The 24,121-nt window shown below is 39.8% G+C and overlaps 1 protein-coding gene across 2 annotated transcripts in view; it reads right to left on the bottom strand.

Moving 5' to 3' along the window:
* The window catches only part of SFXN2 (sideroflexin 2), a 148,402-nt gene that overhangs the window by 62,757 nt on the left and 61,524 nt on the right, over window positions 1-24,121 (bottom strand). For both annotated transcript variants that reach the window (XM_053696711.1, XM_053696710.1), the window contains exon 4: window positions 6,185-6,283. In XM_053696711.1, coding sequence (XP_053552686.1) covers window positions 6,185-6,283 — 99 coding nt within the window. The remainder of the gene's footprint in view (window positions 1-6,184; window positions 6,284-24,121) is intronic.

The following is a 24,121-nucleotide window of genomic DNA, read 5'->3' as shown; positions in this document are numbered from 1 at the left end:
CACACAAGTTAGAGGAGGTGCGTGAGACTTCTATTAACACAAAGGGTCTAAATTCCCTGACTAAGAAAAGTTTGTTATCAAACCTCATGAAATTCCTTAAGACCAATATCATCTTTGTTCAAGAGACTCACTGGCTGGCCTCCCGACCAGATTTATTTAAATATCCCGCATATCCTATCCAATTACCAGTGTGCTTTTCACAGAGGAAAACTTTTCTGAAGTATATCAGTTTGATCCCGCCAAGAAAGGTCAGTCCAGCCCCAAAATACCAGGCAATTCTCCTCTAAACAAGGAACATGACAACCCCCAGATGATCGTTTCGGCCTCCTTCGGGCCTCATCAATGACGTGCAGCCACATTCCTCTAATCACACAGGGCAAGGAGTCCACGTCTGGTTTTCCCCACCACCCATAGGGAGACTTTCCAAGGGTCATATTAATTTGTATATGAAGAGAGAAGGACTCTACCAGGAATGAACAACAGCTCATCAGCTAGTTCTATGGTGATTTACCACCAAGGAGCAGCCTCTTTTAGACCAGTGTGCTGTTCACAGAGGAAAACTTTCCTGAAATAGATCAGTCTGATCCCGCCAAGTAAGGTCAGTCCAGCCCCAAAATACCAGGTAATTCTCTTCTGAACTAGGAACATGACAACCCCAGACGATCGTTTCGGCCTCCTTTGGGCCTCGTCAGTGAGGTGCAGCCATATTCCTCTAAGCACACTGGGCACGGAGTCCACTTCTGGTTTCCCCCACCACCCAAAGGGAGACTTCCCCAGGGTCGAAACGATCGCCTGGGGTTGCTGTGTTCCTTGTTCAGAGAGGAATTGCCTGGTATTTCGGAACTGGACTGACCACAATAGGTGGGATCAGACTGATATACTACAGGAAAGTTCTACTCTGTGAAAAGGGCTAGGTGGTAAATTACCTCAGGACAGTCTAACAATGGTATTGAGCTGGTTGTTCGTTCCTGTGAGTGCACTTATCTCTGTATGTATTTAGTCTCCTCATGGACTCTTAACATCTGAAATTCCCCATTCGCACATGCTCCTGGTCGGACCATGATGTCATTCCATTCGCTACAGATACCACTAAATCATCTAGACCCTTGTGGAAACTACCTAAAACTCTTTGGCTAGACCCAGAATTTAAACCTCTTTTTCAGTCCTCTATAACTGAATACCTATCCATTAATGAAGATCCACAAATCCCATACCAGACTTTATGGGCAGTGTTTATTAGAGGCATTTGTATTCAGAAGCAAGTCTCCTTAAGATCTCTTCGAAAAGTCCCTCTGGGACTCCTGGTCTCCTCCTTAAGAACCAAGGAATCTCAAAATAAACATAATCCATCTCCGGAACTGGCGCTTGAAATCGAGAACTCAAATTAGAGAGAGAGAGAACTATAGATAGTTCAAGAGGCTCACACCCGGTTCCGACAACTCATGTATTACCAGGGAAATAAGGCCTCAACATTATTAGCACAGAAACTCAAAGGCCGAACTGCCGCCTCTAAAATACATGCTATTTGCAGTGGAGACACAACAGTCACTTATCCAAAAGATATTGGAGAAGCGTTTGCAGACTACTATTCCCAGCTTTATAACCTCAAATCCTCCAACCTGGACAATCTCCTCAATAGATGATATTACCGTTTTTCTTGATAAACTGAAACTCCCCTCTCCTACTGACTCTGCTAAAGAGAACCGATTAACACCTTTCACGCTAACTGAACTCACAACAGCAATTAAACATATGCAGAACAACAAAGCCCCAGGCCCAGATGGGTATACTGCCTCCATCAACAAAACATTTTGTAACTTAAACCCTCCTGAAGCTGTTTGAGGAGGCTAGAGACAAAGGCTCATTTAACAGAGAATTCCTCCAAGCCACCATCCTTACAATCCCGAAATCGGGGAAAGACCCCACACAGTGTAGCAGTTATCGACCCATTTGGTTAATCAATCTGGATGTCAAACTCTATGCCAAAATGTGGGCTAACCGCCTCCGCCTTCTCTTGCCAAAGTTGATCCATACTGATCAGGTTGGGTTTACTTTTGGTAGAGAAGGTCCAGATAATACTAGACGGGTTCTTAATGTCCTTACAGAAGCCCAAAGACAAAAAAAAAAAAACAATCCTGGCCCCGTCTCTTGACGCTGAAAAAACATTTGACAGGGTCAGATGGGATTATCTTTGGGAAGTTGTAGGCCACTTTGGATTCCCCTCCAAAGGTCATTGTAACCATCCAGGCACTATATTCAGAACCCTCAGATAGGGTGAAGGGAATGGGGCTTGCCTCGTCTGAGTTCTCTATCTCCAATGGTACACGTCAGGGATGTCCCCTATCTCCATTGATTTTTACTCTAGCCATTAAACCCCCTAGTCCAAGCTATCCACAGGTCCACACAAATTCAGGGAGTAGCAGTTAGCCGAGAGGGAGAAAAGGATTGCCCTCTTTGCTAATGATATTACCCTGTACCTGTCCAATCCGATAGGATCGCTGCCGGCAGTATTTAGACCATTGAATCCTTCAGTAAAGCCAGTTATTACAAAATTAATCTTGCCAAAACGAAGGCCCTACCTGTCCACATCCCTAGATTTGAACTCGAAGTACTACAATCAGCTTATGATTTTCTTTGGTCCACATACACCTTAAAGCACCTAGGAATACAACTAGGCCCCAAACTTAAAGTGTTAAGGGATACACATTACAACTCCCTGTTACATGATGTTAACACCTTACTAAACGCCTGGAACTTTAGGGAGGTCTCGTGGCTAGGTCGTATTGCTTCACTGAAAATGTCCATACTGTCTAACATTTTAGACTACTTTCGATGCCTGCCCCTCAACCTTCCTAAAATTATATTAAATAAGTTCCAGTCCCTATTCCTGAGATTTGTTTGGGGAGATCCTTCAAAGAAGATTTGGGCGTGGTGGTATAGCTATGCCCAATATATTTATTTTTTTATGAAGCCTCTCGTATGACCCACATCTTTGCTTGGGCTGATAAAGGTGAATCTCAGAGGTGGAGAGGAGTTGAGCAAGCCCTACTCCCGGCGGTAATTAATTTAAGTGATTTACCCTGGATTCCAACCTACCATTGGGAGGAACTAGGGATAAGCAACAAAATAGTTCTTGAAAACCTAGAGTCCTGGAAGTCTCTGGACACTATTCAGAGGTAGCCCCACCACCCCTCCCCAAATACACTTGATTCAGGGCATACTTCTTGGTCTTCCGGACACTCATGGCACCCAATGGAAATCATGGGAAAATGATCTCCCAATTATACCTGATTCGCTAGCTCCCCCAGGACCCCCTTGTGGTTTCCGTTTTAGTATGCCAGATTATTTAGCTTGCTTATATCTTGGAGATTTCCTAAATCAAATTTGAGATTGATAACAAAATAGGAAAGAACTTGGGGACCTAAAACCAAACTCCCCAGAACGCTGTCTTGGCACTACAATATAATCCTCTCATCTTCTGACACAGGCAAAATATGGCAACTTAAAGCCTGGGAATATGACATGTAAATAACCATTTCAGACAAGGAAATACATTGCGCTACCACACTTACAAAGAAAACATTACACAGTGCCAACACCCAAGAATCCAATATGAAAATCTTGCTGAGATGACACTACACCCCCCCCCAGATTATCCCAAATATTTCCAAACCAATCCCCCCTATGCTGGCTGGAGTGCATGGACAGAGGCTCTGATATACATATATGGTGGAGTTGTCCTTTCCTTACTTCCTATTGGAGACAGGTGTTCCACCTTTGCAAGAAGCTAGGCGCTACCTTGCCAATGAAACCGGAAATCGCTCTATTCCATGTCCTACCTCCTAAACTACCAAAAACCCTATCAAGCTTGATTGCGTTTATCCTAGCTGCCACAAAAATATGTATATCATGATCTTGAAAGCAGTCCACTCTCACCGATGTTTCAGCAGTAGTTGCTACTGTGCACTACTTTGCGAAGATGGAGAGAAGCTTTTACCGAAACTTAAATAAGGAAGATACATATTGGAATATCTGGAAACTTGGTTTACCAATTGGGAAAGTGTGGTAAAGCCAGCAGATGCTTAAGATCGTCTCTTCTTTACCCATCTCTTTAAAGCCCCTAACCGATATTCTCCACCCACCCACTCTCTTTGCCCATTACCACACCTGGAAACGGGGCAACTTTATTTTATTTTATTTATATCAAAGGTTACTACTATGTTAACCACTGCACTGGTTATTTTTTATTAAGTTGTTTATTTAGCGCCAATGTTAGTTTATGTAATACCATGATAAACTATGTCTACCCGTTCAGTCAACTTTTCTCTATTCGATGGCTACATCTTAGTCATTCACCCAAATACATGATCACAATGGACGATGCACTGCCCATGACTATAATTCAACTTGTTTTGTTTTACCATCATATGCTAAAGGACTAATAACTTCCTGAGAGATATATTATTAGACTTGAAATTACATTCCCAGTTTGTACAGGGAAAAGTTGTCGGCATAGTTCTAATTAAAAATCATGCGTATATTTGTTCTTTTACAAGATTGTTTAAGTTACTTTATTTAATAATTATATATATATATATATATATATATATATAAAGTACCTACTAATAGCCTGTGGGCTGTGTGAGTGCTGATGGTACTTACCTGAAAACACCCATGGCACAGTACTTACCCAGCTGCAGGAGTCCTGCTTCCAGTAGCCAAGCCGATCCAGGTTAGTATAAACTAACCAAAGATTTGTAGTAAGTAGTACCTTGATGAGACCAACAAGAGGAGGCTGCAGGATCAAATCCCAGCGACACCTGTGGCAGGTTAGTGACAAACTCCTGCATGAGAATTACAGCTCATTGTCAATGGTACTTCTTAACTTCCCTTTGTTCTATTCTCGGCTCTGTGAAGGGACAAGTGGCCTCACTACAATCTGAGCACCCCTATCAACAATGGATCTTGAGCACTTCAAACTTTCACCTTTCTCCTGTAGAGGCAAAATTAAGATTGGAAGGTACAGGGAAGTGGGAGGGATTAAAACCTTTAGGTATGTTGGGAATTTTGTCTGCCTCCTAGTGGACTGGAGATTAATTCCAGAAGTTATGGCTTGTGGAATCTCACCACCTTATGAAAGAAGAGCGACATAATTTACATGCATCTCTATACATATAATATCATAATTAAATGGGGTAAACCAAAACACAAATTCAGTGTATGAGGGTTGATGACATTGGTGTCCAGAGAGGGCCTACCCCCCTGGCATTTTGTTCCTTAGATCTAAGTATAAACAGCCAGTTGACTCACTCTTTTGATGCCACTATATATACACATTTCTATAAAATAGCCAATCATATTTTCCTACAATTCATTTTTTTTTTATCAGAAATTATCATAGGGGGTTATTTTTTCTATTATCTTTTATTATTACTCTTCTTTTTTTTTTGAATACTTTTATAATTGTTATAGTACAGTTTGGTGTTTTGATTTAAAAGGAACATAAAAGCAGGGGCGTATTGTGGCCTAGGGCAACAGGGTAGAAGATTTGGAGGGCGGCACTTTTGGCATACCCCGGGCCGCAGGGCCAGGGTCAACAGGTAGACAGAAGAATTACAATACCAAGGGATAAAGCAGATCAAGGTAAAAATTCAAGCCAGGTCAGCAACTATATCAGAAGGCAAAGGTACAAAAGGAGAAACCAAGAGCAAGTGAATAAACAGGTCAAAGGTCAGCAGCGAGTAATCCAAAACTACAGTATAGCGCACCCAGGAAGCACAAAGCAGAACCTATACATGGGCAGTGGGAAGGAAGCAGGAAGAGAATAAAGAGAATAAAGCCCCAAACAATGAGGCCTGAAATGCAGAAAGTATAAGAATAGTGGGCCTGCATCATATAAATATGCCTGATGAAATGTATAAATAATAACCATAAAGCTCATAAACCAAGAATTTGTAATTAAATAAAATGTTAGATTAGAAATTCATGTATTTACAACTTCTATTATTAATACAAGATCAATTATCAAAAGTACTAGCATGTTAATAAACTGCAAGGCAATTCTGCATATTTCCATAGGTTTCTAAAAAGCATTAAGTAAAAATAAAAAAATCTTAATGCTATCCCCAGGCAATATTGCACTATCATAGGACATTAGATTAAAAGCATAATGCAAATAACTTACGTCAACGTGATGGGAGATGCTGCATTCCGATTGGTGTAATTTACTAATGCATTAAATGACTGATTCACCCATTGCCAGAAGACCACAGCTGGAACAGTTCTGTTTGAATAAACACCAAAGAAGAAATATAGGTCATCACAATTTACAAAATGAACATGCTATTATAGAGGAAACCTACTTTTTTTTTGGTTACATTATTAAATGTTAGAGAAATCTTATGTTTTGAAAAAATTGTGCAATACAAGTACTTGCTCTATCAATTTGTTACTCTACTAAAGTATGTAGCTGTCCGACTGAGACAGAGCTTTAAAGAGACATAGTACTCAAAATATTTCTATTGTGTATATGAAAAAGTATCACCTAAATGTGTTCAAAAATTTAATTTATTAGTTTATTGTCTAAAAATTTAATTTACTATTTTATGTCATAAGTTCCTCAGTAGCCACATCCCATTGTAAAGGACTTCTAAGCATGAAATCAGTATGTCTGTCCTGGGACAGCTAAGGAAGTGAGCTTTGTGAACACTCATCTTATTTCCCTATTCAGTTTAAGTAAGTTTACTATGAAATCTCACGAGAGTTAAAGGGACAGTACACTGTAAAATTGTTTTTATATTAATGTGTTTTCAATTACTTATTATAGCAGCTGCAGAGTATAAAATGTATGAGACATTAAATTTTTCGGTTTATTTATGTATATGAAGTAGCTGGTTTTGTGCTTTTAAACCACAGCCTATTACAATGGGTTGAGCTTCAGGTAATATAATATCTCATTATGTTATCACTTTTATGTACACAGACTTGCTTCCTTATCTTATTTTTGTCTGGAAAACTAAAGCTCAACACAGAGAGATCAATGGAAAATTATTATTTTATTACTTAAAGGGACACTAAACCCAAAAAAATTATTTCAGGATTCAGATAGAGAATACAATTTTAAACAACATTACAGTTTACTTTTATTATCTAATTTGCTTCATTCTTTAGATATCCTTTGTTAAAGAAATAGCAATGCACATGGGTGAGCCAATCAGACGAGGCATCTATGTGCAGCAACCAATCAGCAGTTACTGAGCCTATCTAGATATGCTTTTCAGCAAAGTATATCATGAGAATGAAGCAAATTAGACAATAGAAGTAAATTAGAAAGTTGTTTAAAATGGCATGCTCTTTCTAAATCATGAAAGAAAAAAATTGGGTTTAATGTCCCTTTAACTATCCTGCACCCCACTATGAATGTCATTTCTTCTGCTGGCTGTGTTTACTTAGGCTTGTCAATAGCTGAGACTCCAGTATCAAAACTTTCAGTATAGGTTGGGAAACCACAGTCTAAATCAGCTATTTGAAAGGCCAAAATAGGGGTAAAAGAGCCACTTGTAAACAATTTAATACACTCCAGCTGGTCAAATAGATAATTGGGAACAATTTAAATGGGATAATTTTTTTGGGTGAACTGTCCCTTTAAGTCAAATCTCAAGAGATCACTGTAAAAGAGTTCATGACCTCAGCACTGTTGATGCTGATTGGCTGCTGTTCATTTCTTCATTTATTTTTTTCCTGCAGCTGGGCAGCAGCTAAGGTATATTTTTTTACACAGAACTTACTCTGCTGAGCTGAGAAAATTGTGAGGTAAAATATCTTCCTTTTTTTACATAGAGATGCATCAGTTTCATGTGATTTAGCATATGAGTATTATGTCCCTTTAAGTAAAAGTGGTTGACATTTAAAGTTAAACTAAACACGAAGTGCATGATTGTATAAAACTCATGAGATCCTGTTGCTCACTGACTTTTAATTTTTTTAGCTAAAAAAGGAAAATAAAAACCAAAAGCAGTTGAGAGTTTTTACAATCTATCAGAATTCTGACGTGAGGTGCTTTACACATCTTTTTGAGGGGATTTGAATCCATTTAAAAATCCCATGAAAATGAATATATCACGAGGTTTTCAAATGCATCTGTGGAACAGTGACATCCCCTATACCTTGCATGGGGACAGTTTAGCACAATTTCCAATAAGAGACACAACGCATTTTGAAGGACTTATTGAAAACCCATTTTTTCGTTTTATTGAGTGACATTTCTTGATCGTTTAAATGCCCCTCCCAATATTAAGTTCTCGTATATGATCAGTTCACATGATAATAGAAGCAATCTATTTTTAGGTTAATAAAAAAATTAAAATTAAATTTTCATTTATTATTTAAATGAAAGTTTAAATATGTTATTTATAAAACTCCAAATTATATGAAATTGTGCACTACATGGCATCTAGTGGTCTTGCAAATGAATAACATTCTTACAAAAATGCTGCTATATAGTAGCCAGACACGTGCACGCTCCTAAGATTAAATGCCTGCTATTCAACAAAAGATACCAAGGGAACAATAAAAAATTAATAATAGAAGAAAATTAGAAAGCTGTTTAAAATTGTATGCGCTATCTGAATCATTAAAGAAATTATTTTTCAGTTTTTGATGTAATAATAAACCTGCATTCCAACATATTAAGCAGTCATCATCGTTACTGGAAAAGCAAGCAATTTTAGGAGACTTTTTAATTTACTTCAGTGTTTTCCCCAGGGCCTTTTTAGCGGGTGCACCAACCGGCTGATTTTACTGACCACCCTAATAAAATGTTAGACAATATAAAATGAGCTAATATTAAAAAACATAAATTATGCTTACCAGATAATTTCATTTCCTTCTGTATAAGGAGAGTCCACAGCATCATTCCTTATGGTTGGGAAAACTGAACCTGGCCACCAGGAGGATTAAGGCTTAAATCTCCCACTTCCCCCATCCCCCAGTCATTCTGCAGAGGGAACAAGGAACAGTAGAAGAAATATCAGGGTATAAATGGTGCCAGAAGAAAAATATAATTTAGAGGGTCGCCCATCAGAGAACATGGGCGGGGGCCGTAAAATCTCCTTATGCAGAAGGAAATTAAATTATCTGGTAAGCATAATTTATGTTTTCCTTCTTAATATAAGGAGAGTCCACAGCATAATTCCATACTGTTGGGAAACTTATACCCAAGCTCTAGAGGACATTGAATGATAAAAGGGACAAAGAGAGAGGCGGACCCTATTCTGAGGGCACCACAGCCTGCAAAACCTTTCTCCTGAAAGCTGCTTCAGCCGAAGCAAAAACATCAAACTTGTAAAATTTAGAAAAAGTATGTAAGGAGGACCAGGTAACCGCCTTACAAATCTGATCCATAGAAGCCTCGTTCTTAAAGGCCCAAGAGGAAACCACTGCTCTAGTAGAATGAGCCGTAATCCTCTGAGGAGGTTTATTTCCCACTGACTCATAAGCAAAGTGGCTAACACTCCTTAACCAAAAAGATAAGGAAGTCGAAGAGACTTTCTGTCCCTTACGCTTCCCGGAATAGACAACAAACAAGGACGAAGTTGGTCTAAAGTCCTTAGTATCCTGAAGGTAGAACTTCAAGGCGCGAACCACGTCCAGATTATGAAGCAAACGTTCCTTCGCAGCAGAAGAAGGATTTGGACACAAGGAAGGAACCACAATCTCTTGATTGATGTTGCGGTCTGACACGACCTAAGGAAGAAAACCTAACTTAGTACGTAGGACAGCCTTATCAAAATGGAACACCAGATAAGGAGGCTCACATTGCAAGGCGGCAATCTAAGATACTCTGCACGCAGAAGCAATAGCCAGTAGAAAAAGAACCTTCTGGGACAACAATTTAATGTGAATCTCATGCATAGGCTCAAATGGAGCCTGTTGCAACACCTTAAGAACAATATTTAGACTCTAAGGAGGAGCCTTAGATCTAAACACAGGTCTGATCCTAATCAGAGCCTTAACAAAGGACTGTACATCGGGAAGATCTGAGAGCCTCTTGTGTAGTAAAACAGATAGGGCAGAAATCTGTCCCCTCAGGGAACTGGCAGAAAGGCCCTTCTCCAGTCCATCCTGGAGAACGATAGGATCCTGGAAACCTTAACTTTATGTCAGGAAAATCCACGCTTTTTACACCAGAATAAGTAGGTACTCCACACCTTATGATAGATGAGACGAGTAACCGGCTTACGAGCTTGAATGACAGTATCAATCACACTCTCAGAAAAACTTTTCTTGGCAAGGACCAAGCATTCAATCTCAACGCAGTCAGCCTCAGAGAATCTAGATTTTGACTAACAAAAGGACCTTGTTCCAGCAGATCCCTGCGACAAGGTAACTTCCACAGAGGAGAAGATGACATCCTCACCAGATCCGCGAACCACATCCTTCACGGCCACGATGGAGTAATCAGTATCACTGATGCCTGCTCCTGCTTGATGAGGGCCACTACACGAGGAAGAAGTGGTAACGACGGGAAAAGGTAAATTAGACTGAACCTCCAAGGCACTGGTAATGCATCTATTAGCTCCGCCTGAGGATCTCTGGACCTCAACCCATTATCTGGGTAGCTTGGTATTGAGACGAGATGCCATGAGATCTAACTTTGTCGTCCCCCACTTGTTGCATATCTCCGCAAACACTTCAGGATGGAGAGACCATTCCCCTGGATGAAAGGATTGTTTGCTAAAAAAATCTGCTTCCCAGTTGTCCACACCAGAATGTGGATCGCTGACAGCGAACAGCTGTGGACCTCCACCCACTCCAGAATTCGAGATACCTCCGTCATTGCTAGGGAGCTTCTCGTTGCCCCCTGATGGTTGATGTAAGCCACCAAGGTTATATTGTCTGAATGGAATCAATCAGACAATATAACCCAGAAGGGGCCAAGCCTTCAGAGCATTGAAGATTGCTTGAAGTTCCAGAATGTTGATCGGGAGAGTCCTGTGCCTTCTTGGCACCCCAAACAGCTCCCCATGCTGATAGACTTGCACCCGTAGTCACAATTTACCAGGATGGTCTTAAGAAGTATGTCCATCGGGACAGAGCCACCAAGAGAGCGATTCTCTCGACCGGTTGTCCAGAGAGATCTGTGGAGACAGATCCGAATGATCGCCGTTCCACTGCCTCAGCATGCACAGTTGCAGCGGTCTGAGACGGAACCTGGCAAAGGAAATGATGTCCATGCTGGACACCATGAGACCAATTACCTCAATACACTGAGCCACAGAGGGCCTTAAGGAGGTCCGGAGGGCAAGACATACCGAAGCAAGCTTGCAACGTCTCTGGTCTGCTAGAAATAACCTCATGGATATGGAGTCTATTATAGTACCCAGGAATTTTATACTGGTGCTTGAAACTCTTTTCTAGATGTATCTTCCATCTATGAGATCGAAGAAAAAAAGAGAAAAGATACCAAATGGTCCTCCGTCAAATGATAAGATGGTGCTTGTACCAGAATATTGTCCAAGTAGGGAGCTACTGCTATACCCGGGTTCTGGTAATGGCTAGAAGAGCCCTTAAAACCTTCAATAAACTGGAAGTGCTGGTCCAGGAAAGCAAACCTTAGGAACTGGAAGTGATCTTTGTGAACTGCAACGTGAAGGTAAGCATCCTTCAGATCTATAATGGTCATGAACTGTTCTTCCTAAACTAAGGGAAGGATGAACCTAATCGTCTCCAGCTTGAACGATGGTACGTTTAGAAATTTGTTTAAGCACATTAGGTCCAGAATCGGGCGAAAAGCTACCTCCTTCTGTGGGACCACGAAAAAGTTTGAATAGTATCCCAAACCTCTTTCTGCAATATGTACCGGGACAATGACCCCCTAAGGAGGACAGATCCTGCATGCACACCAGAAAGGCTTCCCTCTTTTCTGGTCTGGAAGACAGGCTTGAGAGGAGAAATCTGCTCTTGGGTGGATGAGACTTGAAAGCTATCTTGTATCCCTGAGCTATGAACTCCAGGACCCATGGATCTTGCACATCCCTGAGCTACTTGCTCTGCTTGGATTTATTCCAGGACTGAGCTGGCTTCCAAGTACTCTTAGTTTGCTCGGGCTTAGTGGAGGGCTGCTGTCATTGGGATTTATAAGAACGAAAGGAATGACAATTAGAACCTTGTCCCTTAGACTTGTTCTTTTTATCCTGCAGTAGGAAAGCACCCGTGCCCCCTGTAACCGTGGAGATAATGGAGTCCAGGCCTGGACCAAATAAAATCTTTCCCTTAAAAGGAAGGGAGAGTAGTCTGGACTTCGAAGTCATGTCCGCAGACCAGGACTTCAGCCAGAGTGCCCGACGAGTCTGAACTGAAAAAACAGACACCTTAGCATTTAGGAAAATAATCTGCATGTTTGCTTCACAGATAAAAGAATTAGCAATTCTCAATGCTTTAATTCTTTCCTGGATAACGTCGAGGGGACACTCCATCTTGATCAATTCCGATATGAAGTAGCACCAGTAGGTAGCTGCTCCAGCAACCGAGGCAACAGCCGCTGCCGGTTGAAACAAGTATCCTGTATGTTAGAACATCTTTCTTAGAAAAGTTTCCATCTTCTTATCCGTCGGCTCTCTGAACGACGAGCTATCCTCAAGCGGGATAGCAGTATGTTTGGCAAGCGTGGTGATAGCGCTATCCACCTTAGGGAAGGAACCCCACAATTCAAATTGAGAGTCTGGGTTCCGAGAATAATTTCTTAGAAGAACACGAAGGGGAAAAAGGAAGAACCAATTCTGTCCTATTCATTTTTAATATTATTCGTCATCTTTACAGGTACAGGAAAAGTTAACGGCACTACCTTGTTCTCGTACACTCTGTCTAATTTAGGAATCAGTCTATCAGGAAGCTTGGGCTCTGCAACCTCTAATGTAGACAGGACCTCCTTTAGAAGAAAATGTAAGTGTTCAATCTTAAATCTAAAGGCTGGTTCCTCCGCAGAAGGAGACTTAGAGGCAGCAGACTCTGACCCAGAAAGTTCACCCTCTGAAGCCTCAGAGCGTGACTCATCCTCAGATAACTCAGAACAGATAAATCCAATAAATCACATCATGACCCCTGGGCGGGAGAGATATGTTTAACCTTTCGCTTTTATTTAGCGGGGCGAGGTAAAGCACTGAGGGCCTCAGACACCGCCATTTTTAACTGCATGGTAAAGTCTGATGGTAAAAGGCTCCTTCCAGATGGAGGATCAGGCGTGCTACATGTGTAGAAGGAGATGACTGATGGGTATGCACCTCATGGGACAGAGAGTCCTCAGAGGTGGACGACTCAGTGGTACTAAAGGGGTTAACCTTCTTAGACCTAATGACCATTTCAAGGCATGTGGAACATAGTTAAGAGGGTGGGCATACCAAGGCCTCCTCAAAATATAAACAGATATTACTATTTGGAATAGAGGGAGTACCCTCTAATATCTCAGAATCCTCCATAGCTTAAGCTAATGACAGTAGGACACAGAAAATAAAACAATCTTTTTTATTTCTCAAAAAACGGCACCTTTATACTCCCAATGGCTGGGTCACTCACCACCTCCTAGACCGAGACAATACAGAGAAAAAGCGTCTTCTCCAACAGCCAGCTCAGTCAGGAAATAGGAAATAAAAGCGAGACCACTCCCGGTCACATGGTGTGCAAAGAAGGTCCGCCCCTGCTATGAGAAAAAGCGCGCCAAGCTACAAGCTGCACAGCGTTTAAAGTGAAAGTAAAAACCTGTGCGTTCCAGCCACATAACAAACAAACAAACAAACAAACAGTCTATGAGCCCAATAAATCTCACACATAAAGCAGCATAAAATCAAAGCATCACATTTGATTAATCCCCACTGTTCAATAATCCTCTTCAGATAATATTAACCCATGATTCTATTAAGATAAAAGGAGCCATACTGTGACCCTGTCTTCTAGCGTTTTCAACATATGTAAAAATTGAAATGATTTTACCAGAATCCATGCTCTAAAACAGAAACACAGCCTCTCAAGTGTGACAGTCTTGTAGCATCGCTCCTGACATGGACTTGAGTGAGAGAACAAGCAGGCAGTGAAACTTGTCAACACTGATTGCTTAGGAGCTGTTAGCAGGTAGTCTGGATGGGTTAGCAGAAAGACTCTCCAAGCATCTCCAGACTCTAACTTTCGTCAATGCTCACTGAGAGGCTGACAAGACTACTTAAAACTCCAGTCCCATATCGAAGGGCAGATACCCTTCCTAAGGAACTACTCTGAAATGTTTTGACACTTCTCTGTCATCCTCCTGTGACGAAAGGCAAAGAATGACTGGGGACGGGGGAAGTGGGAGAGGTATTTAAGTTTTTGGCTGGGGTGTCTTTGCCTCCTCCCGGTGGCCAGGTTCAGTATTCCCAACAGTAAGGAATGATGCCGTGGACTGCACAAATTATCATTAAATACATATTGGTTAAATTATGCAATTAATTTGTGGCTTGGATAGCAGAAAATGGTATAATAGAAATTATTACACTGCCCCACACGGCTACTTTATAATGCCACCCGACTGGCAAACTTTTCTATGGAGAACACTGTACTTCTTTTATAAAATTCATGTTTTCTCTTTTTATACATTGTTAATGCAACATTTTATTGGGTCACCTAGGCCTAGATTTGGAGTTCGGCGGTAGCCGTCAAAACCAGCGTTAGAGGCTCCTAACGCTGGTTTTGGGCGCCCGCTGGTATTTGGAGTCAGTGATTAAAGGGTCTAACGCTCACTTTACAGCCGCGACTTTTCCATACCGCAGATCCCCCTACGCCATTTGCGTAGCCTATCTTTTCAATGGGATCTTTCTAACGCCGGTATTTAGAGTCGTTTCTGCAGTGAGCGTTAGAGCTCTAACGACAAGATTCCAGCCGCCTGAAAATAGCAGGAGTTAAGAGCTTTCTGGCTAACGCCGGTTTATAAAGCTCTTAACTACTGTACCCTAAAGTACACTAACACCCATAAACTACCTATGTACCCCTAAACCGAGGTCCCCCCACATCGCCGCCACTCGATTAAAATTTTTAACCCCTAATCTGCCGACCGCCACCTACGTTATACTTATGTACCCCTAATCTGCTGCCCCTAACACCGCCGACCCCTGTATTATATCTATTAACCCCTAACTTGCCCCCCACAACGTCGCCGCAAGCTACTTAAAATAATTAACCCCTAATCTTCCGACCGCAAATCGCCGCCACCTACGTTATCCCTATGTACCCCTAATCTGCTACCCCTAACATCGCCGACCCCTATGTTATATTTATTAACCCCTAATCTGCCCCCCACAACGTCGCCGACACCTACCTACACTTATTAACCCCTAATCTGCCGAGCGGACCTGAGCGCTACTATAATAAAGTTATTAACCCCTAATCCGCCTCACTAACCCTATCATAAATAGTATTAACCCCTAATCTGCCCTCCCTAACATCGCCGACACCTACCTTCAATTATTAACCCCTAATCTGCCGACCGGAGCTCACCGCTATTCTAATAAATGTATTAACCCCTAAAGCTAAGTCTAACCCTAACACTAACACCCCCCTAAGTTAAATATAATTTTTATCTAACGAAATAAATTAACTCTTATTAAATAAATAATTCCTATTTAAAGCTAAATACTTACCTGTAAAATACATCCTAATATAGCTACAATATAAATTATAATTATATTATAGCTATTTTAGGATTAATATTTATTTTACAGGCAACTTTGTAATTATTTTAACCAGGTACAATAGCTATTAAATAGTTAAGAACTATTTAATAGTTACCTAGTTAAAATAATAACAAATTTACCTGTAAAATAAATCCTAACCTAAGATATAATTAAACCTAACACTACCCTATCAATAAAATAATTAAATAAACTACCTACAATTACCTACAATTAACCTAACACTACACTATCAATAAATTAATTAAACACAATTGCTACAAATAAATAAAATTAAATAAACTATCTAAAGTACAAAAAATAAAAAAGAACTAAGTTACAGAAAATAATAAAATATTTACAAACATAAGAAAAATATTACAACAATTTTAAACTAATTACACCTACTCTAAGCCCCCTAATAAAATAACAAAGCCCCCCAAAATAAAAAATTCCCTACCCTATTCTAAAATACAAATATTACAAGCTCTTTTACCTTACCAGCCCTGAACAGGGCCCTTTGCGGGGCATGCCCCAAGAATTTCAGCTCTTTTGCCTGTAAAAAAAAACATACAATACCCCCCCCCCAACATTACAACCCACCACCCACATACCCCTAATCTAACCCAAACCCCCCTTAAATAAACCTAACACTACCCCCCTGATGATCTTCCTACCTTGTCTTCACCATGCCAGGTTCACCGATCCGTCCTGGCTCCAAGATCTTCATCCAACCCAAGCGGGGGCTAGACATCCACTGAAGAAGTCCAGAAGAGGGTCCAAAGTCTTCCTCCTATCCGGCAAGAAGAGGACATCCGGACCGGCAAACATCTTCTCCAAGCGGCATCTTCTATCTTCTTCCATCCGATGACGACCGGCTCCATCTTGAAGACCTCCAGCGCGGATCCATCCTCTTCTTCCGACGACTAGACGACGAATGACGGTTCCTTTAAGGGACGTCATCCAAGATGGCGTCCCTCGAATTCCGATTGGCTGATAGGATTCTATCAGCCAATCGGAATTAAGGTAGGAATTTTCTGATTGGCTGATGGAATCAGCCAATCAGAATATAGTTCAATCCGATTGGCTGATCCAATCAGCCAATCAGATTGAGCTCGCATTCTATTGGCTGTTCCGATCAGCCAATAGAATGCGAGCTCAATCTGATTGGCTGATTGGATCAGCCAATCGGATTGAACTATATTCTGATTGGCTGATTCCATCAGCCAATCAGAAAATTCCTACCTTAATTCCGATTGGCTGATAGAATCCTATCAGCCAATCGGAATTCGAGGGACGCCATCTTGGATGACGTCCCTTAAAGGAACCGTCATTCGTCGTCTAGTCGTCGGAAGAAGAGGATGGATCCGCGCTGGAGGTCTTCAAGATGGAGCCGGTCGTCATCGGATGGAAGAAGATAGAAGATGCCGCTTGGAGAAGATGTTTGCCGGTCCGGATGTCCTCTTCTTGCCGGATAGGAGGAAGACTTTGGACCCTCTTCTGGACTTCTTCAGTGGATGTCTAGCCCCCGCTTGGGTTGGATGAAGATCTTGGAGCCAGGACGGATCGGTGAACCTGGCATGGTGAAGACAAGGTAGGAAGATCATCAGGGGGGTAGTGTTAGGTTTATTTAAGGGGGGTTTGGGTTAGATTAGGGGTATGTGGGTGGTGGGTTGTAATGTTGGGGGGGAGGTATTGTATGTTTTTTTTTACAGGCAAAAGAGCTGAAATTCTTGGGGCATGCCCCGCAAAGGGCCCTGTTCAGGGCTGGTAAGGTAAAAGAGCTTTTAATATTTGTATTTTAGAATAGGGTAGGGAATTTTTTATTTTGGGGGGCTTTGTTATTTTATTAGGGGGCTTAGAGTAGGTGTAATTAGTTTAAAATTGTTGTAATATTTTTCTTATGTTTGTAAATATTTTATTATTTTCTGTAACTTAGTTCTTTTTTATTTTTTGTACTTTAGATAGTTTATTTAATTTTATTTATTTGTAGCAATTGTGTTTAATTAATTTATTGATAGTGTAGTGTTAGGTTAATTGTAGGTAATTGTAGGTAGTTTATTTAATTATTTTATTGATAGGGTAGTGTTAGGTTTAATTATATCTTAGGTTAGGATTTATTTTACAGGTAAATTTGTTATTATTTTAACTAGGTAACTATTAAATAGTTCTTAACTATTTAATAGCTATTGTACCTGGTTAAAATAATTACAAAGTTGCCTGTAAAATAAATATTAATCCTAAAATAGCTATAATATAATTATAATTTATATTGTAGCTATATTAGGATTTATTTTACAGGTAAGTATTTAGCTTTAAATAGGAATCATTTATTTAATAAGAGTTAATTTATTTCGTTAGATAAAAATTATATTTAACTTAGGGGGGTGTTAGTGTTAGGGTTAGACTTAGCTTTAGGGGTTAATACATTTATTAGAATAGCGGTGAGCTCCGGTCGGCAGATTAGGGGTTAATAATTGAAGGTAGGTGTCGGCGATGTTAGGGAGGGCAGATTAGGGGTTAATACTATTTATGATAGGGTTAGTGAGGCGGATTAGGGGTTAATAACTTTATTATAGTAGCGCTCAGGTCCGCTCGGCAGATTAGGGGTTAATAAGTGTAGGCAGGTGTCGGCGACGTTGTGGGGGGGCAGATTAGGGGTTAATAAATATAACATAGGGGTCGGCGATGTTAGGGCAGCAGATTAGGGGTACATAGGGATAACGTAGGTGGCGGCGGTTTACGGAGCGGCAGATTAGGGGTTAAAAGTGTAATGCAGGGGTCAGCGATAGCGGGGGCGGCAGATTAGGAGTTAATAAGTGTAAGGTTAGGGGTGTTTAGACTCGGGGTACATGTTAGAGTGTTAGGTGCAGACGTAGGAAGTGTTTCCCCATAGGAAACAATGGGGCTGCGTTAGGAGCTGAACGCTGCTTTTTTGCAGGTGTTAGGTTTTTTTTCAGCTCAAACAGCCCCATTGTTTCCTATGGGAGAATCGTGCACGAGCACGTTTTTGATGCCGGCCGCGTCCGTAAGCAACTCTGGTATCGAGAGTTGCATTTGCGGTAAAAATGCTCTACGCTCCTTTTTTGGAGCCTAACGCAGCATTTGTTTGAACTCTCGATACCAGAGTTAAATTTATGGTGCGGCCAGAAAAAAACCCGCGGAGCGTTAACAGCCCTTTTACCGCCGAACTCCAAATCTAGGCCCTAGTGTGGTCAGTTCTCCGAATTTGACCATTTCTGCTCTGGAGTTGACTTTAACTATGAGCATTTTAAAAGGGGTTAAAAAACACTTAGCTATAGGCAAGCCACAAGAATATTTTCTTATTGCAAATTTATGTCGGTTTAATACACATGCCTTTGTATATTTTTTTTTAAATTGGATTAGCTTGATACTTAGCAGTGACGCAATTTTTTTTTTTAGATTTGTTCAATATATTGTATGTTCATAATATTCATATAATGAACAAATTATAGAATATTTTTATTGTCAATTGGATAACAATTTATATCTAAATGTTTATGTTATGTAAACAATGCAATCTGAATAAAATATAAAAATATTTTAAGTTTTGGTATATTTTTAAGTTTAGTTTGGAAATAATGGGCTAGATTACAAGTGCTGCGCTAACTATTGCACGCAAGGGAAAAGGGTTTTATCGTGGCTCTTTGTATGCGTTGGAAGTAGCATGAGTATTACAGGTTGAAAGTAAATGCGTTTGCTCGAACGCAATTAAATTGAACACACTTCAGAGTTCTAGTTAACTGTTACGCTTGACTAAAAAAGTTGCACAAAACACATAAAAATTATATTTAAAAGTACATTTACAATCATAATAACACTAATAAAAAACATTAAAAAAATTGCAATAAAAAGATATAAGGGGTCAAAGATATAAGATCTCAGGTGTTAGTAAAAAGAGAGACATGTAAAGAAAGGGCTTTAACATAGTGATATAAACATATATATGTACTGTATATATACACATATTTAGACTGTTTATGTATATGTGTGTACATATGTATTTATATGTTTATAAATGAATCTACAGACATATATACACATATAAACACAAATACATATGTATACATATATAGACATAAACAGTCTAAATATGTGTATATATACAGTACATATATAGACATTTATATGTGCATTGGAGCTCTTTCCAGTCAAGTAGCTGAAAACATCACTGTGTATGTACTGTAAATATTTTATATTCCAATGTTCTTCACATAGGGGAATATGTTTTAAGTATGTTTAAATAGGTATTCCTATACATCTGTATATATCTATACCTAATTTTATATATATATATATATATATACACACACATATATATATATGTATTATGGCCTAGGCCAACAAGGACGGTACCTAGGGCAGCAGATTTGGGAGGGGCAGCACATCTGCCCTATCCTCTCTAAAAGCCAGCACACAGTACAGTGAGTGATAAAGTGTAGGCTTTTACAGAGAAGACAAGGCACGTGCGCTGATTAAAGGGGCACTAAACCCAAATTTTTTCTTTCGTGATTCAGATAGAGCATGCAATTTTAAACAACTTTCTAATTTACTACTATTATCAATGTTTCTTCGTTCTCTTGCTATCTTTATTTGAAAAAGAAGGCATCTAAGTTTTTTTTTCTTGGTTCAGAACTCTGCACAGCAGTTTTTGATTGGTGGATGAATTTATCCACCAATCAGCAAGGACAACCTAGGTTGTTCACCAAAAATGGGCCGGCATCTAAACTTACATTCTTGCATTTCAAAAAAAGATACCAAGAGAATAAAGAAAATTTGATAATAGGAGTAAATTAGAAAGTTGCTTAAAATTTCATGCTCAATCTGAATCACGAAAGAAAAAATTTGGGTTCAGTGTCCCTTTAAGGTCGCTCTTCACAGGCAATGCTCCTTCATTTAGAGCCAGTGGCATTTTTGCAGTGGAAGCGTTCTTGGTGAGAAACTTGCCCGGGGATAGGCTTACAAGGTGAGGCTGGAGGAGAAGACCTTGTGCCGATATGCTGCCTCTCCTTGTCAGCTGTGGTGGGTCTGCGAGCGCAGTGCTTATTGCAGGTCTTAGTAACTAACAGACTGGATGCATTTGTGCACTGCTTAGATCAGCTTGTGATGTCTAATCATAAACTCTCAGTGCTAATGTATGTTAGCTACTATTAGCTAGCTGTCTCTGCATTCATGAACCCACGGAGTAAATAGTAAACGGACACTTAAATTTTCATTACTTAAATTATGGCAATTACTATATGTTGTTGCATGTGAAGGGCAGTGATTGTTTCAAAGTGTATTCTTCTTTCCCTTCCTTTCTCTCTCCCTTCTTTCCCTTTCTCCCTCCCTTCCATCCTCAACTCCCTTACTCCCTCCCTTCTTTCCCTCCCTCCCTTCTTTCTTTCCCTCCCTGCCTTCTTTCTCTCAACTCCCTCCCTTGCTCCCTTCTTTCACTCCTTTCTTTCCCTCCCTTCTTTCTCTCTCTCTCTCCCCCCTTTTCTCCTCTCCCTCCCCACTTTTCTCTTCTCTCTCTCTCTCTCCCTCCCTTCCTTCTTTTCTTTCCCTCCATTTTCTCCCCTGCCCTTCTTTTCTCTTCCTTCTCTCAGGGAGAAAATGGTATGAGATGCATGCAATTCAACCCACCTGTATGCAAGTGTTTTGCTAGCCCATTTTATTTTGAATTGTTATTAATTTTTTTTTGTTTTGTTTACACACTGACCAAAAATAATATGAAGGAAAAAAAAGGCCTAAAATCATCGGGGGGGGCAGCAGAATTTTTAGTGCTTAGGGCAGCACAAAACCTAAATACGCCACTGATGCACACACACGCAATATATATATATATATATATATATATATATATATATATATATATATATATATATATATATATATATACACACACACATTAACACGGTCGCAATATTCTAAGTTCAGATTTTTGCGTGTGTCGGCTTAGCGCTTGTGCGAAAACTTTTTAGTTTCAACTTGTAATATGCTCGATAGCCAACACGTACAAAAAACTTACTTCTAGTGGAGTTAGTGCACAAGCGGGAGCAATAAATAGCGCTCCCCTTGTAATCTAGCCCTATATATGTAAATAATCACATAATCATTAATCTGCTATTATATTGATAAAATAGACCATTTAATTTTTGTTATGCGTACAAATAATTGATGTATAATCTGAAAATTTACCAATTAAATTTAAAGGAAAAGTAAAGTTGCCTGCACCTCTATGCCGCAAAGCAAAATACAGCTCAAAATAACGAGTTTAATTCATGATTTTCCTTAGATATTATAGAATTATCACTTAAATGTACCTTTTCGTTTTCATTGCTATATCGCCGTTCCTCCACCTGCCTCAAAATTATTTTTTATTTTCTGATGATGAATATGGTTATAAATCTTTTTATTGGTCCACCAGTGGCGTCTGGAAATTACACTAAACGCCCCCACCTTTAATTGCGCATGCGTGTCTCATTGAATGTACTCCGTGTCTAGAAGCGCGTCCATGAGATACGCATGCGCATAGAGCTCTAAAGCTCTATGCGCATGCATATCGGCACTAAGCACGCGTGCGCAATAAATTTAACTGCTCAAGAATGCGCACAGATGAACACGTACGGTAAGAGCGGGCGGGACCGCTCTTACGTGTAAAATAACAAAAGCAGGAAATGAATGGAGGGCAGAGGAGACAGTAATAAGGGATGTAAGTATAATATATTAAAAATAAGAAGGAATACCAAAAAAAAAAAAAAAAGTTAGCGACTAGATATAATAGAATAATTGCAATCCATGGCATTAATGTTGATTGTTAAAATTTACTTTCACTTTAATTAATTTTTTTTAAAAATTAAAAAGGGACAGTCAACACCAGAATTTTTGTTGTTTTAAAAAATAGATAATGCCTTAATTATCCATTCCCCAGTTTTGTATAACCAAAACAGTTATAATAATACACATTTTACCTCTGTAATTACCTTGTATCTAAGTCTCTGAAAACTGCCCCCATATTTCCGTTCTTTTGCCAGACTTGAATTTTAGCCAATCAGTGCTCACTCCTCTGTAATTTATGTGCATGAGCTCAATGTTATCGATATGAAACACGTGAACTAACACCCTCCAGTGGTGAAAAACTGTCAAAATGCTTTCACATAAGAGGAGGCCTTCAAAGTTTAAGAAATTAGCATATGAACCTCCTAGGTTTAGCTTTCAACTAAGAATACCAAGAGAACCATAGATTTTTTAACTTGACTGTCCCTTTAAAGAATAACCAATAGGTTATTTTAAGATTTTTAGGTTCAAAGTAGAAGCTAGTTTATGCAGTGTATGACTGTGTTATCACTGCTCACAGAATTTAAACAATGTTTTAACAGGTTTTCAAATAGATCATGTTGCCTTAAAGGGACAGTCAACACCAGAATTTTTGTTGTTTAAAAAGAAAGATAATCCCTTTATTACCCATTCCCCAGTTTTGCATAACCAACACTGTTATAGAAATACACTTTTTACCTCTGTGATTACCTTGTGTCAGGGTGCCAGGAATCAGACTGAGATGAGAAGTGCAAAAATAATCACACTTTTATTAATAACAAAAAAATAATAAAAAGTGGCACAAGTCAAATAACAAGCCAGGATTCAAAACCAGAGCTGGTAGTCAGATGAGCCGAGTCAGGAGCCAAAGCGAATAGTCAGACGAGCCGGAATCAGGAACAAGGAAAACATTAGAGTCAGGAACAAGCCAGGGATCAGGACCCAGGAAGGACGTCAGACAGCTAGGTAATACACAGGAACTCTCACAAACAGGTCTGAGACAACGCAAAGGCAAAGCATACTGAACAGAGGCCCTTTAAATAATAAGTGATGACATCACAATTCTTAGACTACATCCTGTCTCACACAGATGATGCAAACCAGTCTGGCCATAAAAGGAATGGCAGGAAATGAGCAGCATCCCCCACAATGCACCATAGTCAGCAAGAGAGGTGAGTAAAATGGCTGCCACCAGCACAAGGCAAACAAAACAGGGAAAAAACCCTGACACCTTGTATCTAAGCTTCTGCAAACTGCCACCTTATTTCAGTTCGTTTGACAGACTTGCATTTTAGCCAATTAGTGCTAACTTCAAGGTAACTTCACTTGCATGAGCTCAATGTTATCTATATGAAATACATGAACTAATGCCCTCTAGTGGTCAAAATGCATTCAGATTAGAGGCAGTCTTCAAGGGCGAAGAAATTAGCATATGAACCTCCTAGGTTTAGCTTTCAACTGAGAATACCAAGATAACAAAGCAAAATTGGTGCAAAAAGTAAATTGGAAAGTTGTTTAAATATTTAAATCATAAAAGTTTTTTTGTACTTGACAGTCGCTTTAATCTATTTAAAAGAATTCATTGTGACAATAGAAAAAAAAATTGCTAT

This window comes from Bombina bombina, unplaced genomic scaffold (genome assembly GCF_027579735.1).
Source record: "Bombina bombina isolate aBomBom1 unplaced genomic scaffold, aBomBom1.pri scaffold_422, whole genome shotgun sequence".
NCBI classification, from domain to species: domain Eukaryota; kingdom Metazoa; phylum Chordata; class Amphibia; order Anura; family Bombinatoridae; genus Bombina; species Bombina bombina.
This window is presented reverse-complemented; position numbering and strand designations above follow the sequence as displayed.